Here is an 18,533-nt window from a genome sequence, read left to right as displayed (position 1 = left end):
CTCTGTGGAACCCAGTTGTGTTACCAGGATGAGAAATACACACCCTTGCTTTTTGCAGGACAATGAAATGCTGGCTTACTAAAGAAACCCCTGGATGGTGTCACTGCCTGTGGAAGTCAGTATGAGAGATCAAGGTATGCCTTAAAGCAGGACATGTGGGTCCATCAGGAGAACCTCCTTCTGGGCTCAGAAGAGGACTGGAATCAACAAATGGAAATCCTGGTGCACCTGCACAAGAGGGTCCCCTGGTCCATGGAAGGAGCCAGCACAGGGAACTATGGCAGTGCAGATGTGGCCTGTGTCTACAGGGATTACATCTATGCCCTCAGAGGCACAAAATGCCACCCAGAACTGTTCTGTCTGCCAACAAAGGGAGACAGTGACTACACGTGGCTCTGGGGCAGTCTGGAACACGTGGCTCCAATATCTGGGAAATGAAGTTGAATGCTATTGCTTCCTTAAATAAAACAGATTTAACTCTAAGCATGTACATGTACATGCATCAGAATTACTAGTATTTCAACTTAAAAAAATCTATTTCCACAGGGCAGCCCCGGTGGCTCAGCGGTTTGGCGCCGCCTGCAGCCTGGGGTGTGATCCTGGAGACCTGGGATCGAGTCCCACGCCGGGCTCCCTGTGTGGAGCCTGCTTCTCCCTCTGCCTGTGTCTCTGCCTCTCTCTGTCTATGAATAAATAAATAAAATCTTAAAAAAAAATCTATTTCCACAGATACTTGATGCATGTGAAAGCTACAATCAGGCACCACAAAAATGTGTCTTTTCAGGGGATCCCTAGGTGGCTCAGTGGTTTAGCACCTGCCTTTGGCCCTGGACACGATTCTGGAGTCCCGGGATCGAATTCTGCATCAGGGTCCCTGCATGGACTCTGCTTATGTCTCTGCCTCTCTGTCTCTCTCTCTCATGAATAAATAAAATCTTTTTAAAAAATGTGTCTTTTCAAATCTTGCTCTTACAGACCAAGAGAAGAATTTGCCATTTGCAATATGGTGCTACAAAAAGTGGAACAACTAGACATGTAAAAATAACATTTTCAGTTTAATATATTAACTAGAAATGTATCTGTCACAACACATACCATTTTGATATTGATATTTTTCCACAGGACACACATTTTGCATGGGTCAAAATGAACAGGTCAAGTTGAAAATGAGAGCCAAAGGCAGTTTGTATAAAACTGGGAGAGAGTAAGCATGACCCTGCCGATCCTGTCTGACCCTCTAGGAAGAGGGAAGAAACCAGTGTATTTGGTTCTGTGTCTGGAACAGAAGAGAATGTGCAGGGACCTGGGGGGTGCCGGCTATGAGGAAAGGTTAATAATGGATAATCGCAAGAGAAGGAGTCTTCCTGAAATCTTTGTCCTCTTTCATGAAATGTTAGAAAGGATCGTCCAGGATATTAATTCTCATCAGGAATTTGTTTCTCTGAATATCCTGCATCTTTACCTTGTCAGATACAATTTTTTCCCATGATGGGAGACTCGAGATTGTTTTAAGCCATTGGTTTTCTGTTAACTCAGAGCTTGAGTACCACCAATCCTGCGAGTAGGGAGAAGGCAAAGGATTAATTAGTGCTCTTCAACTTGTGTGACCAAGGTTGATCTCATACAGGACTGGTTCCAGTGTCCAGCTTTCAAAACTGAGTGAACCCACTGACAAAATGTTGAATTTTGCTGCCCAAACTCAGATGCTGACACGATTCTTTAAATAAACACATATAAGCACACATCCATTCACTTGTTCAACAAATACTGAGTGCAAGGTGGGGTGCTGGTTGCTACGTGTGATTTTTGCCTTCTAAGAGTTCACGTTCTCAAGGGGGAGGAAAGACATGCATAGCAACATAACACAATGTAGAGAGTGCTGAGGGCCACAATGATGGGGCAGAGATCTTCCTGAAGCAGATATGAATGTGAGGGAGATTCTATGGGAACTTGAAGGGGAAGAGACGGCACACACACCCGAACTATGGATCTCTAACCCCTTTCAGGAAGAGTCCAGAAAGGCCTGTGATGGTCTTCCATGCTTGGGGAAACCTACTAGGCAATAGGTTTCTGGGGCTTCCTTAGAAGGGTGGGCATCCCCATCCTGGCTTGCTGGATGATGGTACATACTTTGTTCATGCTCAGCCAGCATTTCTCCAGCACATTCCCCTGTGTTTCACAGAGCTGTATGGCTGTGTTCAGGAAGAGGTCACAGTTCTGCCCGTCTCCCATTAGTATACAGACATAGGCCATCAGGTGGTAGAGCCTTGGGTAGAAGACAGGACCAGTGGTATTCTGAGCCACTAGACTCTCCAAGTTCTAAAGGAAAAACAGCATATCTGAGTCAGAAATTAGTCCTTGGCCACAAAGATTTTTCCTCTGCAGATGATTTGGAACATTTCAAAGATTTAAGCAATCAAATGAAAAAGTGTATTACAGAGACATACGTACATGTCACCTTGTATGGTGACACATGTCAAGTGAAGTAGCCTCAGACCAAGAATGTGATATGGATGGGCTTACTACTCTTCTCTGCAACCACATTAAAAAAAAAATCTTTTCAGGGGTGTCTGGGTGACTCAGTCGGTTAAGCATCTCCCTTCCACCCAGGTCATGATCTTGGGGTCCTGGAGTCGAGCCTCCCCCACCTCCACACACACACTGGGCTTCCTGCTCAGTGAGGAGTCTGCTTCTTCCTCTCCTTCTGTTCCTCACCATCCCCCCCACCCCTGCTCATGCTCGCTCCCTCTTTCTCTCTCAAATAAATAAATAAATAAATAAATAAATAATCTTAAAAAAATTTTTTTGATTAGCAAGGCAATATAGTTATTGTTCAAAATTCAGGGAAAAAAGTATAGACTAAGAATTACCCATAAGCCTAGGATGGAGAAATACTTTTAATATTTGGGTCCATGCTTTCCCACTTATTTCTTTGCCTTTCTCTCTCTCTCTAAAACAACAACAAAAATAAGCAGGCTGGATGTAACATGATAAGAAGGAGAGGGGATTATGTCATACTAGAGAAGATGCGGCCTATCAAGTGTCACCTGTCAATTCCAGCCAAAGGCTGCCCTACTTTAGCACTGTGGGCTTAGAGTCACCAGGTACTCCAGTTTTTTGTGTTTGTTTGTTTCTTTGTTTTAAATATTTTTATTTATTTATCCATGAGAGACACAGATTGAGAGAGAGAGAGAGGTAGAGACACAGACTGAGGGAGAAGCAGGCTCCCCGCAAGGAGCCCAATGCAGGACTCAATCCCAGATCCCAGGATCATGCTCTGGGCCAGAGGCAGATGCTCAACCACGAACCACCCAGGCGTCCCAACATTACAGTTTTTAAAAGAAGAGTCAGAGATTCAGAATTTTTATGTCAAATATCCCAATGTTTAAATGCACCATTTCTGACTCAACCAAAGTCTTCTTTGTGAAGTATATATAGTTTTCATTTTCTCCTAGTTTTTTAATGTTATAAACCCAAGATTAATACCTTCATAGATAAGTTTTTTCTTTGCCATCAGATTTTTCCTTAGGATAATTCCCAGGAAGAGAATTAACTGATGTGCATATTTTAAAGATATTTTGCCAGAATGCTCCCAGAAAGTTTATGGGAGTCTTTCGGAGTATGAATGTGTCTTCTTTCATGTCTTTGCTAATTTGATAATCAATGAAACAGTATCTTATTGTATTTACTTCAGTATTACAGAAACGGAGTTGAACATTGAGTTTTCCTGACCAATCTGTTCCATGTCTATTTCATTCATCAGTTATTTAAGAAATGAAATCTACTGTGAACAAGACATTGTTCTGTGTCCCGTGGGAGAGTTTACAGTGGGCTCTTCACGTGTGCTCCCACGTTCCCCCAGCATCCTCTACCTAGCCTTCCCAGCCCTGGGCCCCCTCCCCCACATACTTTTCTAACTCGGTAAATCACAAAGTCCTTGAGTGCAGAGACAATATTTTTCTCATCTTTATTGTAACCCAGGAGTACCTACTCTATTTTTAACCTGTACTCTGTCTTTGGGATGGGTGAGTTTTATCACTTTACTACTCATTAAATAAAGATGTGTTTCTTTTCAGCACCTGCTAGTTTATCTATCTGGATTTTCATAATATCACTTTGGCCAAAAGTGTGGCACACCTTTATTAGTAATCAATATTTAAAAAAGATAATGACAGCCAGTTCACTTGTCATATGCAATGTGCCTGGCATTTGGAAGGAAAAAAAAAAGAATGTTTGAATAAATCATGTGTAATATGGTAAAAAACAAACCTATTTTAAAAAAAAGATTACTTATTTATTTATTTGAACAGAGAGAGTACACACTAGCAGGAGGATCAGCAGGCAGAGGGAGAGGTCCTGCTTCCAGGACCCTGAGATCATGACTCCAGCCAAAGTCAGACGCTTAATCAACTGAGCCACCCAGGTGCCTCCCCTATTTTTTCTGACCAACATGGAGTTAAGCATGTCTCAAATCCCACATAGGTCATTCTTTCAACTCAAGGAAAGACATTTACTCTATCAAATTACATGAAATTACATAATAATTACATGAAACGAAATAATACATAATAATTACATGAAATGAAATAATGTTTTTTATAAAACCAAGCAATTCCTGAGTGTGAGTCAGTAGAATGCTTTATGTATCAGAAATAATAAACACATGCTCTATGGCAAAGAGTACATATCTCTAAGCGGTGCTGACAATGACCTATAAGTGGTGTGAACAAGTTGCAGGAAGAGACACATGGGTGTTGTGTGAGTATGGTAGCTCAAGGCTCCTACCTGGGCAGATGGAAGGCTCTCTGCAGTTGGGAAAAGGACCTCCCTCCTAGTGAGGTTCTCAAGATTAAAGAAGCTACTATAGGGATGTCTGGGTGGCTCAGCAGTTGAGTGTTTGCCTTTGGGTCAGGTCATGATGCTGGGGTCCTGGGATTCGAGTCCTTCATCAGTCTCCCTTCAAGGAGCCTGCTTCTCCCTCTACCTCTCTCTGTGTGTCTCTCATGAACAAATAAATAAAATCTTAAAAAAAAAATAAAAGAGCTATAGACTTTAAGGTGCCTTGAAGTCCCAGGATGCCTTGTTTTGAAATATTTTAACATCTCTGAAATAGGGACACTCCTAAATTTTCAGCATCTGGATTCTGCTTACAAACTTAAGGAACCTGCAAGCAGTTTCTTTTCTTTTCTTTTTTTAAAGATTTTATTTATTTGAGAGAAAGAGAGAGAGGAGAGAGAAGGAGCAGGTGGAGGGGCAGAGGGAGAGGGAGAAGCAGACTCCTTGCTCAGGACTCAGAGACTCCGGGATCATGACCTAAACCAAAGGCAGATGCTTAACCAACTGAGCTACCCAGGTGCCCCCTGTGAGCAGATTCTTCCCTAGATCATGAGAAAGTAGTTTGGTCAACATCTTGATTTTAAAGATTTCTAAGACCCCTAAGCAGAGAACCCAGATAAGCCTGTCCAGACTTCTGATCTGCCAAACTGTGAGATAAAAGGTTTGTGTTATGTAAGCTGTTAGTTGTGCTAAGTGGGGACCCAGCAATAGAAAACTAATACACCTGTGCTTAGTCTTTTTTTTTTTTTTTTAAGATTTTATTTATTCATTCATGAGAGACACACAGAGAGATTGGCAGAGACACAGGCAGAGGGAGAAGCAGGCTCCATGCAGGGAGCCCAATGTGGGACTTGATCCTGGGTCTCCAGGAATCCACCCTGGGCTGAAGGTGGCGCTAAACCACTGAGCCACCTGGGCTGCCCCGTACTTAGTTTTTAAGTGAACAAGGCAAACAAGCGTCAAGTCAATACAGGAGATCCAGCCGTTTGCTCCCTTGTAGGGCTTGCCCCATCTCGGCTGTAAGCCTAGAGCCAATAGCAGGTGTAATTTGTTCCTGCCTTGTACTCCTGCTGCTGTACCTGGTGGTTACTACATATCAGCTGAATATTTTATTGATGTATGGATTTTTGCACTCAGCACAATTTTGTTCAGGGAGTGGAAGATATGCATTCTGTAATGCTTATACTGAAGTGTTTGAAGATGCATTTTACAAGTTTCTTTTAAGAAGTTAACTTAAAAGACACATTCAGGGGGTGCCTGGGTAGTTCAGTTAGTTTAGCATCTGCCTTTGGTTTGGGTCGTGATCCTGGGGTCCTGGGATCAAGCCCTGCATTGGGCTCCCTGCTCAGTGGGGAGTCTGCTTCTCATCTCTCCCTCTGCCTGCTGCTCTGCCTTCTTATGTACTTTCTCTCTCTGTCAAATAAATAAACAAAATCTTTTAAAAAAAAAAAAAGGAGAGAGACACATTTAAGGTCAGCTGAACAATTTAAACTTCCTCGTGCAAAGACTTAACCTATCAAGATGTTCACAGGAACAAGAATAAAATGCTACAAAAAATTTCTGTCCCAGAACAGTTTGGCATATCGTCTAACAAGATCTATGAGATTTATCTATAAGAGAAAATACTATGCTTCTTTTTAACTCATGGTATAGAAAACAATCTACTGGCATGAAATTATTCACAATATATTTTATTTGGTAGCATGTTTAAAAAATAGAAATGTGTGCCTGTGTGCATACAGAAAAAAAACTCAAGCAGTGGTGTCTCTGTAGGTAAAAAGAGGTTATCTCTGAGAAGTAAGGTTGTGGGCAATTTGTATTTTCTTCTAATCTGGGGAGAAGGAGTTATCTTAAGAATTTGTACTATAAACATATAAATTCTGGAATCCAAGAAAATTATCGGAAGGAGGCAGACAGAAATCCACTTAAGGAGTGGTCTGTCCTGGGCTTACCTTGAGTAGCTCGACTCCACTATCCTGAGCATTTTCAGATTGATCTTCAATCTGCTTTTGAAGGTAGAGAACTTGTCCCTCCATGTACCTACTGATGCCCTCATAGTATAGAGCGGTCGGTGTTCTTCTTGACACTAAGTTTTTAGCTCTATTGGAAAATATGTGAAAGTTGTCCCATTCCTGGAGCCTGGCATACCTGTGCCATCACAGAAGAAGAACACAAATCAGAGCTGCCCTTGGAATGAGCTGAGGTTCAGAAATGGGTCTCTCTGCAAGTAGAGTGCCTGGTACCCAGGCCCAGAAACCTGCCGCCCACTCCCTGGTTTGGGAAGGATGCGATATGGAGCAGGACAAGAATAGAATTTTTTGATGGTTTGAGACAAGCAGAATCCTGGGGAATGCTCAGGTAATATTAGCAACCACTTGTTTAACTCTTTGGAAACTAAATAAAGTGAAGGATCTTAGACATTTGGAGCTATACATTCTAGAGCTTGAAGAAATTGCTCCACTTCCAAAGGGAGATGGCCTAGGCCAGTGCTACTCAAAGTGTGGGCTACAGATGAGGATCACCAGCGTCACCTGGATGTCCCTTAGAAATGCAGACTTGTTGGTCCAAGACAAGTCTGAGGAATCAGACACTCTGGAGATGGGGCCAGGAATCTGTGTCAACAAGTGTTAACAAGGGATGTCTGGGTGGCTCAGTAGTTGAGTGTCTGCCTTCAGCTCCGGATCCCAGGATCCAGGATCCAGTTCCACATTGGGCTCCCCACAGCAGCCTGCTTCTCCCTCTGCCTATGTTTCTATCTCTCTCTGTCTCTCATGAATAAATAAAACCTTAAAAAAAAAAAAAAAAAAGGAGGGAGAACGGCTTATTGGTGACTGGGGAAGGAGGTAGGCAGGTGGAGCCCGGTACCTGGCCTCTCTAGCCTGAGGGGCAGTGAGGCCCATAGGGTGGGAGCTTCTGGTAGCTCTTCTCTCCACCATGTGGTGGAAAGAGGTCTTTCTTGAAGGGGGAGAACTGCAGTTTTCCAGAACTTCCTGCTGCCAAGTGGGCAAGGTTAATACTGGGTTTCAAAAGTAGGAAGCCCACCTACTTGCACACATAAGCCACACCCTCCCACATCAGTTCCAGCAACAATGTTTTTCAACATAATTCCATCTTGATTGGGGCGGTGGGTGGGCAAGTGGTGCTGTTTATGAGTCTCCCTCAAACACCAAGACACACCTCCAAAGCAAATACTCTTACTCCTCTCTGTGTTACTGTGCCATGGTTTGGATGTAGTAAATGCTTGTAGCGCTGAGTGCACCTGAGGTGGTCTTGCTGGAGGGGGATGAACTAGGTGACCCCCCAGGTGCCTTTCAGATATAGCTGTCTCAAGTATAAATTATAAATTCTTTTCTTTCTATCTTTTCTTTCTTTCTTTTTTTTTTTTTTAATATCATAAGACTCTTATTCAGGATTCAACATTTTCTAATTTGGGAGTTTAGTGATATGCAAACACATTGTTACCAGATAGCAACACTGGAGTAAAGTCCCAGGAGGATTCCACTTTGGAATTTGAGGATTCTGTTGTCTTCATTTTGGTATATGAATTCCAAACATTCTTCAAATGTCTTATAAACAAAGCCTAAAACAGAAATAGGAGAGCCTGGGTGGTGGGTTGGGGTGGTCCTGTTCTGGCCTAGTAGCTCCCAGGCAGGTTTCCCACTGTGGGGAGAGGCCAGAGTCTCTGTTGACTTTATGAATTGTCCAGTGGATGGCAACCACTTTGTGAGCACACTGCCCTGTGTTCACAGAGTTCCAGCTTTTGTGGAAGTGTATGCACACAGGGCACAACTCCATAGGATTGACCAGACAGGAGTGAAGTTTAAACCAGGCCTCCCTGAGGGACCCTGGACTTCCCCATCTCCCCACTGGTGATTCCCTTGTTGGCAGCAGTATCTGTATTCCTTTTCAAGACCACATGGTGGGGAATGAATGCCCAGCTTGGCCCCACTGGTTTACTATGGACACTAAGGGCCGCCTACTTGGTGTAACCAGGAGTTATAGGGACAGAACTTGTTCTCTGAATCTCCAACAGCTACCAGGGCCTGGACTCATTAGCCATTTAACCCTTCATCCTAAAACATCAAGTTTTTAAATGTATTCTGCTAACAAGTACTCTAGTAAAAGAAACATAGTAAAACATTGTTGTCACTACCACTTGTGTGTAAATAGATCTAGATGCTAACCTGGCAGCTTCTTGTGAACTAAATTCTCTTCCTTGTTGGTCCTTCACCATCCTTGCACCTTCCAGATGGCTCCTCAGCTCTTACACCAGGCTCTCCCCCTCCCTGTCTTATATGTCTTTCCAGACCGAGCCCTAGTGGTCTCAAGACCCCAGCCCCCACAGCACCACACCGACACACATACCACATCCCCAATTTCTTGTAAATTCCAAAGCCACATTTACCAGAATAAAGCATGATGTCCAGGCAGACAAAATAGAAAAATGCTTTGCTAAAGATGTGCTCTTCCGTTATAGAAAGGTCCCACAGCCAGCCCAGCACCTGGACCAGTTGCTTGTTTCTGTGGCAAAGGAAGGTGGTAAGATTAGGAAGTGCTGGGGAGGAGAGGAAGGAGGTTAGTAATGATCTCCTCTTCATGCTACCCAGAGTTCCAGATCAAATATGGCCCTGATACAGATTTCAAAGCCACTCCCAAATCTCAAATTGGCTCTTGGCTCAAACTGTTGTCACAGACCTGTGTCTATCACAGGGCAGCCAGATTTGGGCCAAGCTGGCAGGAGCTTTGCTCCTGGCTGCTCTTCTCTGGACATTTGACTCCCCTGTGAGACTCTTCCTGTTTCCTCCCCCTGCCGGTGGAGCACCCCATTCCCCACAGCAGGATGATGGGCTGACTCTCCTCCAGTCACTGACCAGAGTAGACAAACTAGGGATGATGTATGTAAGAGACTGCTGTGCAGGGGTGCCTGGCTAGCTCCATCAATGGAGCGTACAACTCTCCATCTCGGGGTTGTAAGTTTGAGCCCACATTGGATGTAGAGACTACTTTAAAAAAATAATAAAATCTTAAAAGAAAAAGAAGGCTATGCAAATAGTGGTATCCCAAAGACTATGATTATCAGTCACATCATGCCATAGATCCCACTCCCTTGTCACCCCATGGTCAGGGTAAAGTGTGCCCAGAATGCTCAATTATTATGGCTTCCTCCCTCTAATTTTGGAAAATACTTTCAGCTAAATACCTGTTTTTCAAGAAGAGAGATTTACTAAGCCAGCAGAGGACCCTATAGCGTCTGTTGGGATTCTGGAGCAGTGTCCACATCTTCTGGGCTCGAGATCCTGGGAAGAAAACAATTCCAGTGTATTTCAAGGTGTCACTTGTATCTGCATGTCCCTTCTTGCCCAGACAAACTTACCTAAGTCAATGGCCAAGTCCAAGTGACCCATTAAAAGCTTGGTGTAGCCCAGTTTATCAGCCACATATGACACGATTTCAATGCCTGAGTCTTTCAGGGGGAGACTGGAGATCTGTTCCATGGCCATGATTTCATATTTGAACCACATACCCTGGTAGCCGGCCAGTTGGTGGTACAGTGAATAGTCCAGGTAGGCCTTAATGATCTGAAATGGCAGCAGTGGAAAAGAGAAGTGGCAAAACTGAGAAGGAACCCAAAGCAGGAAGCTTGGGGACATCGCCCAATGTTGGCCAGTCCATTGAGGATGGAGCTGGTCCTTAGGCCAAGGCATGGGCTTAGGTACAGAAATTTTTTTTTTTAAAGATTTTATTTATTTATTCATGAGGGAGAGAGAGAGAGAGAGAGACAGAGAGAGGCAGAGACACAGGCAGAGAGAGAAGCAGGCTCCATGCAGGGAGCCCAGACGTGGGACTGGATGTTGGACTCGATCCTGGGTCTCCAGGATCAGGCCCTGGGCTGAAGGCGGTGCTAAACCGCTGAGCCACCCGGGCTGCCCTTAGGTACAGAAATTAAACTGGGTTTCTGCCACCTGTTAATTGGATTATCCAGGACAAGCTCGATGGTTCCTCTTATCCACAGAGTCCTTAAGCAAAATATAAGAGTTTTAATTTTTGTGAAAAATAAGAGCAGTGGCTTATATATGTGAATATATGATTGCGTAGCAAAAAGCCTGGAAGGACTCACTCCATGGTGCATATCTGGGGAGGAATCTGAGGGACAAGAGGGACTTTACTTTTTACTTTATACATTTATGTGATGTTTAATTTTTATAACAAGTGTGTATACTTCTATTTAACAAAAAAGAAGGGTGGGTTTGGTTTGTTTACTTTTAAAAAGAGGAAAGAGTAGTTGTAAACTGAATTGAGAGACTTCTGAGAAGTCGGTTATTTACTCTATAAGCAACTCTTTTAAATGATAAAGTTGCCCCAGAATATAAATGCTTAGGGACAGGTGAAGAGAAAGCTAAAAAAAAAAAAAAGTGTTCCTAATGATAGAAGGAAGCCCCATTAGTGGGGAGGCATGGGGAGGCATTTAGGAGAAAACTTTTTTTTTCTGTAGAATTCTTCAAATCACACAAAATAAGCAGTCCACAAAGTCTGTGTCACAGACAGGTCTGGGGGCATTTGTTAAACCACAAAGTCAATCTGAGGAAGTTCCTGTATTCTTGTTCTGGGCTGTGTTTCAGATGCTGCTACCACAAAGGAAGGGCAGCTGGAAATTGTAGACCAGGAGAGGACCGGCGGGCAAATGAAATGTCCAAAGCTGTGACTGAGCCCAGGACTTCTTGGATCTGGACCAAGAACACAGAGTCCAATGGCTTTACTTTATGGGGAAAATACACAGCTTGGAGGTTATGTGGTTTGCCAGTGGTCACACCACAGATAGGTGAAGTTCCGGAAACTACTCTCTCGGGGCTCATTCTGGGTCTTTCTGTTATCCAACAATGAGTGTCTCATCTGCTTCTGAGCACCCAGGGGAGCACTGGCCAGGCTGCTCTGCCCTCAGTCATGGCCACATTGTTAACAAGCCTCTTTTGATTCACTTTCCAATTTTGGCTTTCCCATTATGGTCTCCTGTCCCCTAGTGCCACCATGTTTTTAAGAGACACCTCGCAAATATGAAGGGGAAGTAAAACATTTTATTCACTAAATATTTCTTGAGAATGTGCCAGACACTCTTATTGATGCTCAGGATATGACAAAGGTGACAGACAAGGTCCCCACTCTCATAGAGTTTACAGGCCAGTAGTGGACACAGGCTATACACTAACAAAGGAGCAAACAAGAAAATGTCAGATGGTACTAAGAGCTACTAAAATAGTGACAGGTTGAAGAGTCAATGGGTTAGGTGGTCAGGAAGGGCCTATGCAGGAGATGACCTTCTGCTAAGCACAGGGAGCCACAAGAGGAGGATGGGCAGAGGGCTATATTTGATGGGCTTTATGCATATTTATGTCTTCTCAGCTTTTGAAAGGTACTAATATGCTGGGGACACACTCCTGGCTAGGAATTTAAGCTCCTCCAACATTTGCAGAGTGGCTTGACCATTTCCCTTAATTCTTGATAATTAATCACTTCAAGAGAAAGTTACTGCTCCAGAAGGAACCTAGACTTGATGCATTTTTTTTAAAAGATTTTATTTATTTATTCATAGAGACACAGAGAGAGAGAAGGGCAGAGGAACAGGTAGAGGGAGAAGCAGGCTCCATGCAGGGAGCCCGATGTGGGACTTGATCCAGGGTCCCCAGGATCACACCCCAGGCTGCAGGCGGCGCTAAACCGCTGTGCCACCAGGGCTGCCCTGACTTGATGCATTTTTATAAAAGAATCAGATCATTCATTAGATGAACTGGATTTAGCTTAATAATTTCTTGATCTTGTCTCTTGGAGTTTCCTGCATCTAGCCAAAGATTTCTCAGTTTATGACCTCACAGGGCAAGGGAAGGCCACCCTGAGATGGGCCATTTTGAGATGAACATAATTTTTAGTCAAAAGCAATCAAAATCCAGCATTCAAGAAAAGTTTTTTTTTTGTTTAAACACATTTATTTGTTTTATTTTTTAAACTGAAATATAATTAACATACAGTGCTATATTAGTTTCAAAGAGCTCTTTACCTGTCGCTCAACTGCCTGCTTTACCAGGAAGAGAGCTACTAACAGAGATTCCTCTTTACCTCAGAAATTTATCTGCATAACTGAGCAACACCTTTGTTTTCCAAACATCTCACCTTCCTGCTAACCGGCTTCCTCCCCTTGGCACCTCTCTCCCCAACCCCTTCCCTAATGTGTATAAGCGTATAAGCCTCGTGTTGCCTTCTTTGAAATTTCACGTCTATGCGGACTCCCCATACATACGCTATTAAATTTTATTTTCTCCTGTTAATCTATCTCATGTCAACTTGATTCTTAGTGCAGTCAAGGAGGACTCTGAAGGGCAGAGGGCAAATTATTTTTCCCCAACAATTTAGACCAGTAGTTCTGCCACTGTGGTCCTGAGACCTCCCTAGAGCATTTCAGGGAGTGCATCAAGAGGGCAAAGCTAGCTTCAGGATATCAAGGCACTATTTGTGTCAGGAAAAATGGTGCCAGACCAAAACAAAACAAAACAAAACAAACAAAACAAAACAAAACAAAACAAACAAAACTCGGTTGATGTCCTGTCTAGCTCACTCATTAAGGTTACCTCTGTTACCTTGTCTTTAGGCTATTTTACAGCTCTGTACGAGGCAGAAAACTGCTAATAATGTAAATTATAAATTAGCATAGAAATATAAGTGTTTAGGGGAATGCATGAGATTATTGCCTCATGACTAGACTAGTTTTACATCCAGTCATAAGTTAAATTCTCCTTGGAACCAGTTGTAACATACTAGTTCTCAGTAACTAATGTGTTTAACAGGATCTTTGATATGTATTCTTTTTGTATGTCTATGAGTCACAATTTTATCTTTTTTAAAAAAGACCTATCCTTTAACATTTTCCTTTTTTACCCTCATTCTCTACTGGCCTACAATGCAGTGTTCCAGGGGCAACATCTGATGTTGCAACAGAGTGAAAGTGGAAGCAGATTGAGAATCCAGCTATCTTCTATGAAGTCAGACATTAAGATATTTGCAGAAATTAAATACATGCCACTCTTCTCACTAAATTTTTTGTTTGGGGACATTGGTCTTTTTTCCCCCCAATTAAAATGTTGATTATGTTAATATGTAAGAGATTTATTTTTCTTTTTTCTTTTTTAAATTTTTTTGAGGTTTATTTTTCTTTAAAAATATTTTTTAAATTTCTCAGTTTTTGTTTCTTATAATTTCAGTAGATACAACCCATAGAAATAAAAAAGCCTTGAGGTCCTCAGTAATTATTAAGAGTCCAAAGTGATACTGGGACCAAAAGTGTTTGAGAACTGCTGGCCACGGCAAAACAGTCCAGCCAGGAAGGGCTTTTTACACTCTTGTGATTTTGAATCCCCATTGGCTCCCAGTAGGAGTCTCCCTCTAAATGAGATACAGAAATTTAAAAAGCAGCTACAAGAACACCCTACCTGAAAATCATCTTGAGTTTCCAGTGCTGTATTCACTTGCATCATAGCTGCCAGGTGGCCATAATACTTGTAGTGGAAAAAATAATTTAAGCTATAGATTTGCCACAGCAAGGAGAAGCAGGCTGTTTGCCTGTAGAGCTGTGCCAGCCTCCTCTTCCTATTAGATAAAATACGCACATGGAACAAAGAAAGAAGGTATTGTCACCAGCATGTTTGAGAGAAATGCAAGTAGAGTCCTCATTACTGGCTGGGTGGTCAAAGCAGATGTGAGTGTGAGTCCTGCCTCCTTTACAAGATGGTAAAGTACAGGTACGTTAATTTTTCTGAAGCACATTTTCTCCACCACATGATGGAGACCATAAGACCAACTTTGTGAGGATTCATTAAGATAATTTATGCAAATCACTTGTCCCCAGTCAGGCCACTGCCATTTAAATGAAGTTATTTAAAAAGCACATTTATATAATTCATCACATTTGATTCTGATAACAAGCCTGGAAGAAAGGAAGAAATAATGAACCCCATTTTATGTAAGCAGGTGAGACTCAGGTTAAGTGACTAACCCAAAGTCACACAGCTAGAATGTGGTGGTGCCAAGGCTCAAGCTCTGTCTACTTACAGCCTGGCCATTCCAGTGTGTCATGTCCTCCACTGAGCATAGCTAGCTCTCAACTCAATAAAGGAAATGAACATTTTTAACAATCACATTCTGTTATGATTTGAATGTATCTCAACAGTTCATATGTTGGATCCTAACCCCTAAAAGTGATGGTAACAGTAGGTGGGCCCTTTGGGAGGTAATAAGGTCATGAGGGTAGAGCCCTCATAAATGGGGTTAGGGCTCTTATAAAAGAAACCTCAGGGATGCCTGGGTGGCTCAGTGGTTGGGTGTCTGCCTTTGGCTCAGGGTGTGATCCCGGGATCCTGGATTGAGTCTCGCATAGGGCTTCCTGCAAGGAGCCTGCTTTCTCCCTCTGCCTGTTTCTGCCTCTCTCATGAATAAATACAATTTAAAAAATTAAAAAGAGAAAAGAGAGACCCCAGAGCTCTCCAGCCTGTTCCCACCATATGAAGATTAAAAAGTCTGTGGAAAAAAAAAAAAAAGTCTGTGACCCTGAAGAGGCCCCTCCCTGACCATGCTGGGACTTTGATCTCAGACTTCAGTAATAAATTTCTGCTGTCTATAGGCCACCTAGTCTATGGCATTTTGTTATGACAGCCTGAGCAGACTGAGACACATTCCAACAATGGAATGGAATGTCCCAGGAGGTGTTGAACTCCTGTGCTGGAGGTATTAAAGGGAAGGATGGATGACCACCTACGAAGAATGTGTGGATTCTCAATCTTGGCTTCAACAAGCCATTTAACTGATAATGTAGCCAACAGTCCCTTCTATTTATGATAAAAATGGGAACCAAAGCGAATTTGCTTTGATATTAGTGATTTAACAAAACCAAGAAAACAAAAGAGAATTGGAAATATTTATCAAAAAGCAGATTTTATTTTTTAAAAGGAAAAGGTTTTATTTATTTGAGAGAGAGAGAGAGGGAGAGCTCAGAGGCAGAGGGAGAGGGAGAAGCAGACTGCCCACTGAGCAGAGAGCCCAATGTGAGGCTCCATGACTGAGATCATGACCTGAGCTGAAGGCAGATGCCTAACCTACTGAGCCACCTGGGTGCCCAAAAAACACCAGGTGTTTTTATTTTAAATGAAAACAAGAAAGGAGGAAGAAAGCAATATCCTGGAGACTGCCCCCCCCCCCGAAACTTTTATTTTTATTTATTTATTTTTTAAAAAAGATGTATTTATTTATTCATAGAGAGAGAAAGAGAGAGAGAAGCAGCCTCCATGCAGAGAGCCCGACTTGGGACTCAATCCCAAGGATCCAGGATCATGCCCTGGGCTGCAGGCGGCGCTAAACCGCTGCGCCACCGGGGCTGCCCGCCCTGGAGACTTTTAAAGAAGAATTCTAGGTACTTAACATTTAGGCATTGACATTGTGTTGTGGAAAGTATTTTTCAAAGCTTTTCAGGAAACATGGACAGGGTACAATTCCTTACAGCATAGGACGTTCATGAGAGACCTACATTTGAGTTGTTTCTTGTGCTCATTTTTGAGATCAGAACTTTTTGACCGGATGGTATTGGAAACCCATAGCTCTACACTTTCTTCCCCACCAGTACTTCTTTTCCCTTTTGCGAGTAACTTCTTATTCCTTTTACAAAATATGCTGTTAACTAGGCTTGTCAGATGTAGGGGATGAAAATGTGGGATGCCCAGGTAAATTTGCATTTCAAAAAACAATAAATAACTTGTTTAGAATGCATACATCCTAAATATCTTCTAGAAGATGTATATGTCTCCTAAAAAAATGATTCGGGACGCTCACGTGGCCCAGTCAGTTGAGCATCCGATTCTTGATTTCGGCTCACGTGGTGATATTGGGCTGGTGGTTTTGAGCCCCACATTAGGTCCCATGATGAGCGTGGAGCCTGCTTACGATTTTCTCTTTCTCTTTCTCCCTCTGCCCTCCCCTGTTCACACACACACACACACACACACTGTCTCTCTCTCTAAAACAAAACAAAACAAGTGAAAAAATGATTAGAACTTCAAAGTTAATTAGGCATGCTGTGTTTTTTTTTTAATATTTTAAAAAAGATTTTATTTATCTATTCACGAGAGAATAGATAAATAGATAAATAGAGAGAGAAGCAGGCTCCATGCAGGGAGCCTGACGTGGGACTTGATCCCAGGACTCCAGGATCATGCCCTGGGCCAAAAACATGCATTCAACCGCTGAGCCACCCAGGTACTCGGGCATGTTGTGTTTGATCAGACAAATCTACATGTGACCAAACTCTGATTCCCTCCCACCTCTCAGAGAGATCTCTGCTGAACTCTCCCCACCACTCCCTCCTGGTGGCTCCTGAGACAGCAGGCCCTTTCCCAGGAGCCTGCCCCATAAGCTGCAAAGGAGCTCAGCTCCACCCCAGGCTTCCCCACATTTAAGGGAACACTTTTGGGAGAAGGCAGCGGGCGTGGTGGTGTGGAGAAAAGTGCTATAGCAACTGGCTCCTAGAAACAGATGTTTGCATCTCAGGCAGAACTAGTAGGGATACTGCTACTGGCCTCTCCTAACATGGGAGAGATGTCCCCGTCAGCCCTCCAAATCCCCAGCTAGGTGGCATTTCCCTTGGTACAGATTGGGATTGGTGGAATGTATCCAAAAACTCATGTTGTGGAAAATTTCAAAGATACACACAGTAAAGCAGAAAATTATCATGAACTACATGCACTGAACATGCACCTTCAACAACTACCAATGCAGGGCTTGCACTCACAGCCTGAGATCCAGGCCTGAGCTGAGACCAAGAGTCAGACGCTTAACCAACTGAGCCACCCAGGTGTCCCCTTTATTACTTTTGATGGTTCTTTATAGGCAAAATTTACATGCACTGAAATGTATAAATCTTAGTGATTTAATCATGACTGATGGACACTCCCATATCCCTATCCAGATAATAGATGAATGGGCAGTTTGTCCTCTGGCAGAGGCCTTTGGGACCTTCTATGCCATTTTGGGGGAGGGACAATACTCAGTGTCCTACCCATGAATGGAAAAGGGCTTGTGACCGAGGCCCTAGGAGCAGAGGTGCAGCTTCCAGGGGGGCACGGCTGCCCAGAGGGATTGATGGGACCGACTAGGGCCTGGCATCAGAGCTCATCTTGCAAAGGGCTCCCTGAGGTTTTTGTCATCTGGACTCATTTTCACAAAAGCTGCTGTGAAGTGTTCTGTGTTCTGGGCCAACCCCAACCTCGCTTAGTAGCCAACCCACCACCCTTCCACTCCCCCCCCCCCCCTACCCCCCCCCCCCCCCCCGGCACTGGTTCCCTCCTACATCTTTGAGCCTCCATCACAGCCACCAGGCTTTCTGGTGCTTCTTAGAGGCCCAGACTTTGCAGGCAGATGGAGTATGTGCAGGTCTCTCTCGGAAGAGTGAGACCTCCCTCCTTCCCTTACCTTGGAGGTGAGTTCTCTTGGGCCTGTTGATTCACATAGTAAAAGTGTCTGCTTTTCTCTAAATGGGACTGAACAAACAGGGAGATTAAGTTGTGAGGAAGCGTTCGGTTGAGAAGCTTCAGGGCCTTCCGCAGCATTTTCTTAGCAAGCACCATCTGGCCCATGTTGAAACAGACCTGCAGTGAGAAGCAAGGGGG

The 18,533-nt window shown here is 43.4% G+C and overlaps 1 protein-coding gene across 1 annotated transcript in view; it reads right to left on the bottom strand.

Moving 5' to 3' along the window:
* Window positions 1-1,036: 1,036 nt before the first annotated feature.
* ADCY10 (adenylate cyclase 10) overlaps window positions 1,037-18,533 on the bottom strand; it is an 83,479-nt gene continuing 65,982 nt past the window's right edge. Inside the window, 9 exon segments of the mRNA NM_001253833.1 lie at window positions 1,037-1,555; window positions 2,131-2,319; window positions 6,789-6,984; window positions 8,299-8,416; window positions 9,242-9,350; window positions 10,030-10,133; window positions 10,211-10,415; window positions 14,313-14,469; window positions 18,337-18,512. Of these exon segments, the coding sequence (NP_001240762.1) occupies window positions 1,394-1,555; window positions 2,131-2,319; window positions 6,789-6,984; window positions 8,299-8,416; window positions 9,242-9,350; window positions 10,030-10,133; window positions 10,211-10,415; window positions 14,313-14,469; window positions 18,337-18,512 (1,416 nt within the window). The 3' untranslated portion in view covers window positions 1,037-1,393.

Source organism: Canis lupus, chromosome 7 (assembly GCF_011100685.1).
Source record: "Canis lupus familiaris isolate Mischka breed German Shepherd chromosome 7, alternate assembly UU_Cfam_GSD_1.0, whole genome shotgun sequence".
In the NCBI taxonomy this organism is placed as follows: Eukaryota; Metazoa; Chordata; class Mammalia; order Carnivora; family Canidae; genus Canis; species Canis lupus.
Note: the sequence above shows the minus strand (reverse complement) of the source record. Positions and strands in the feature narration are given on the sequence as shown.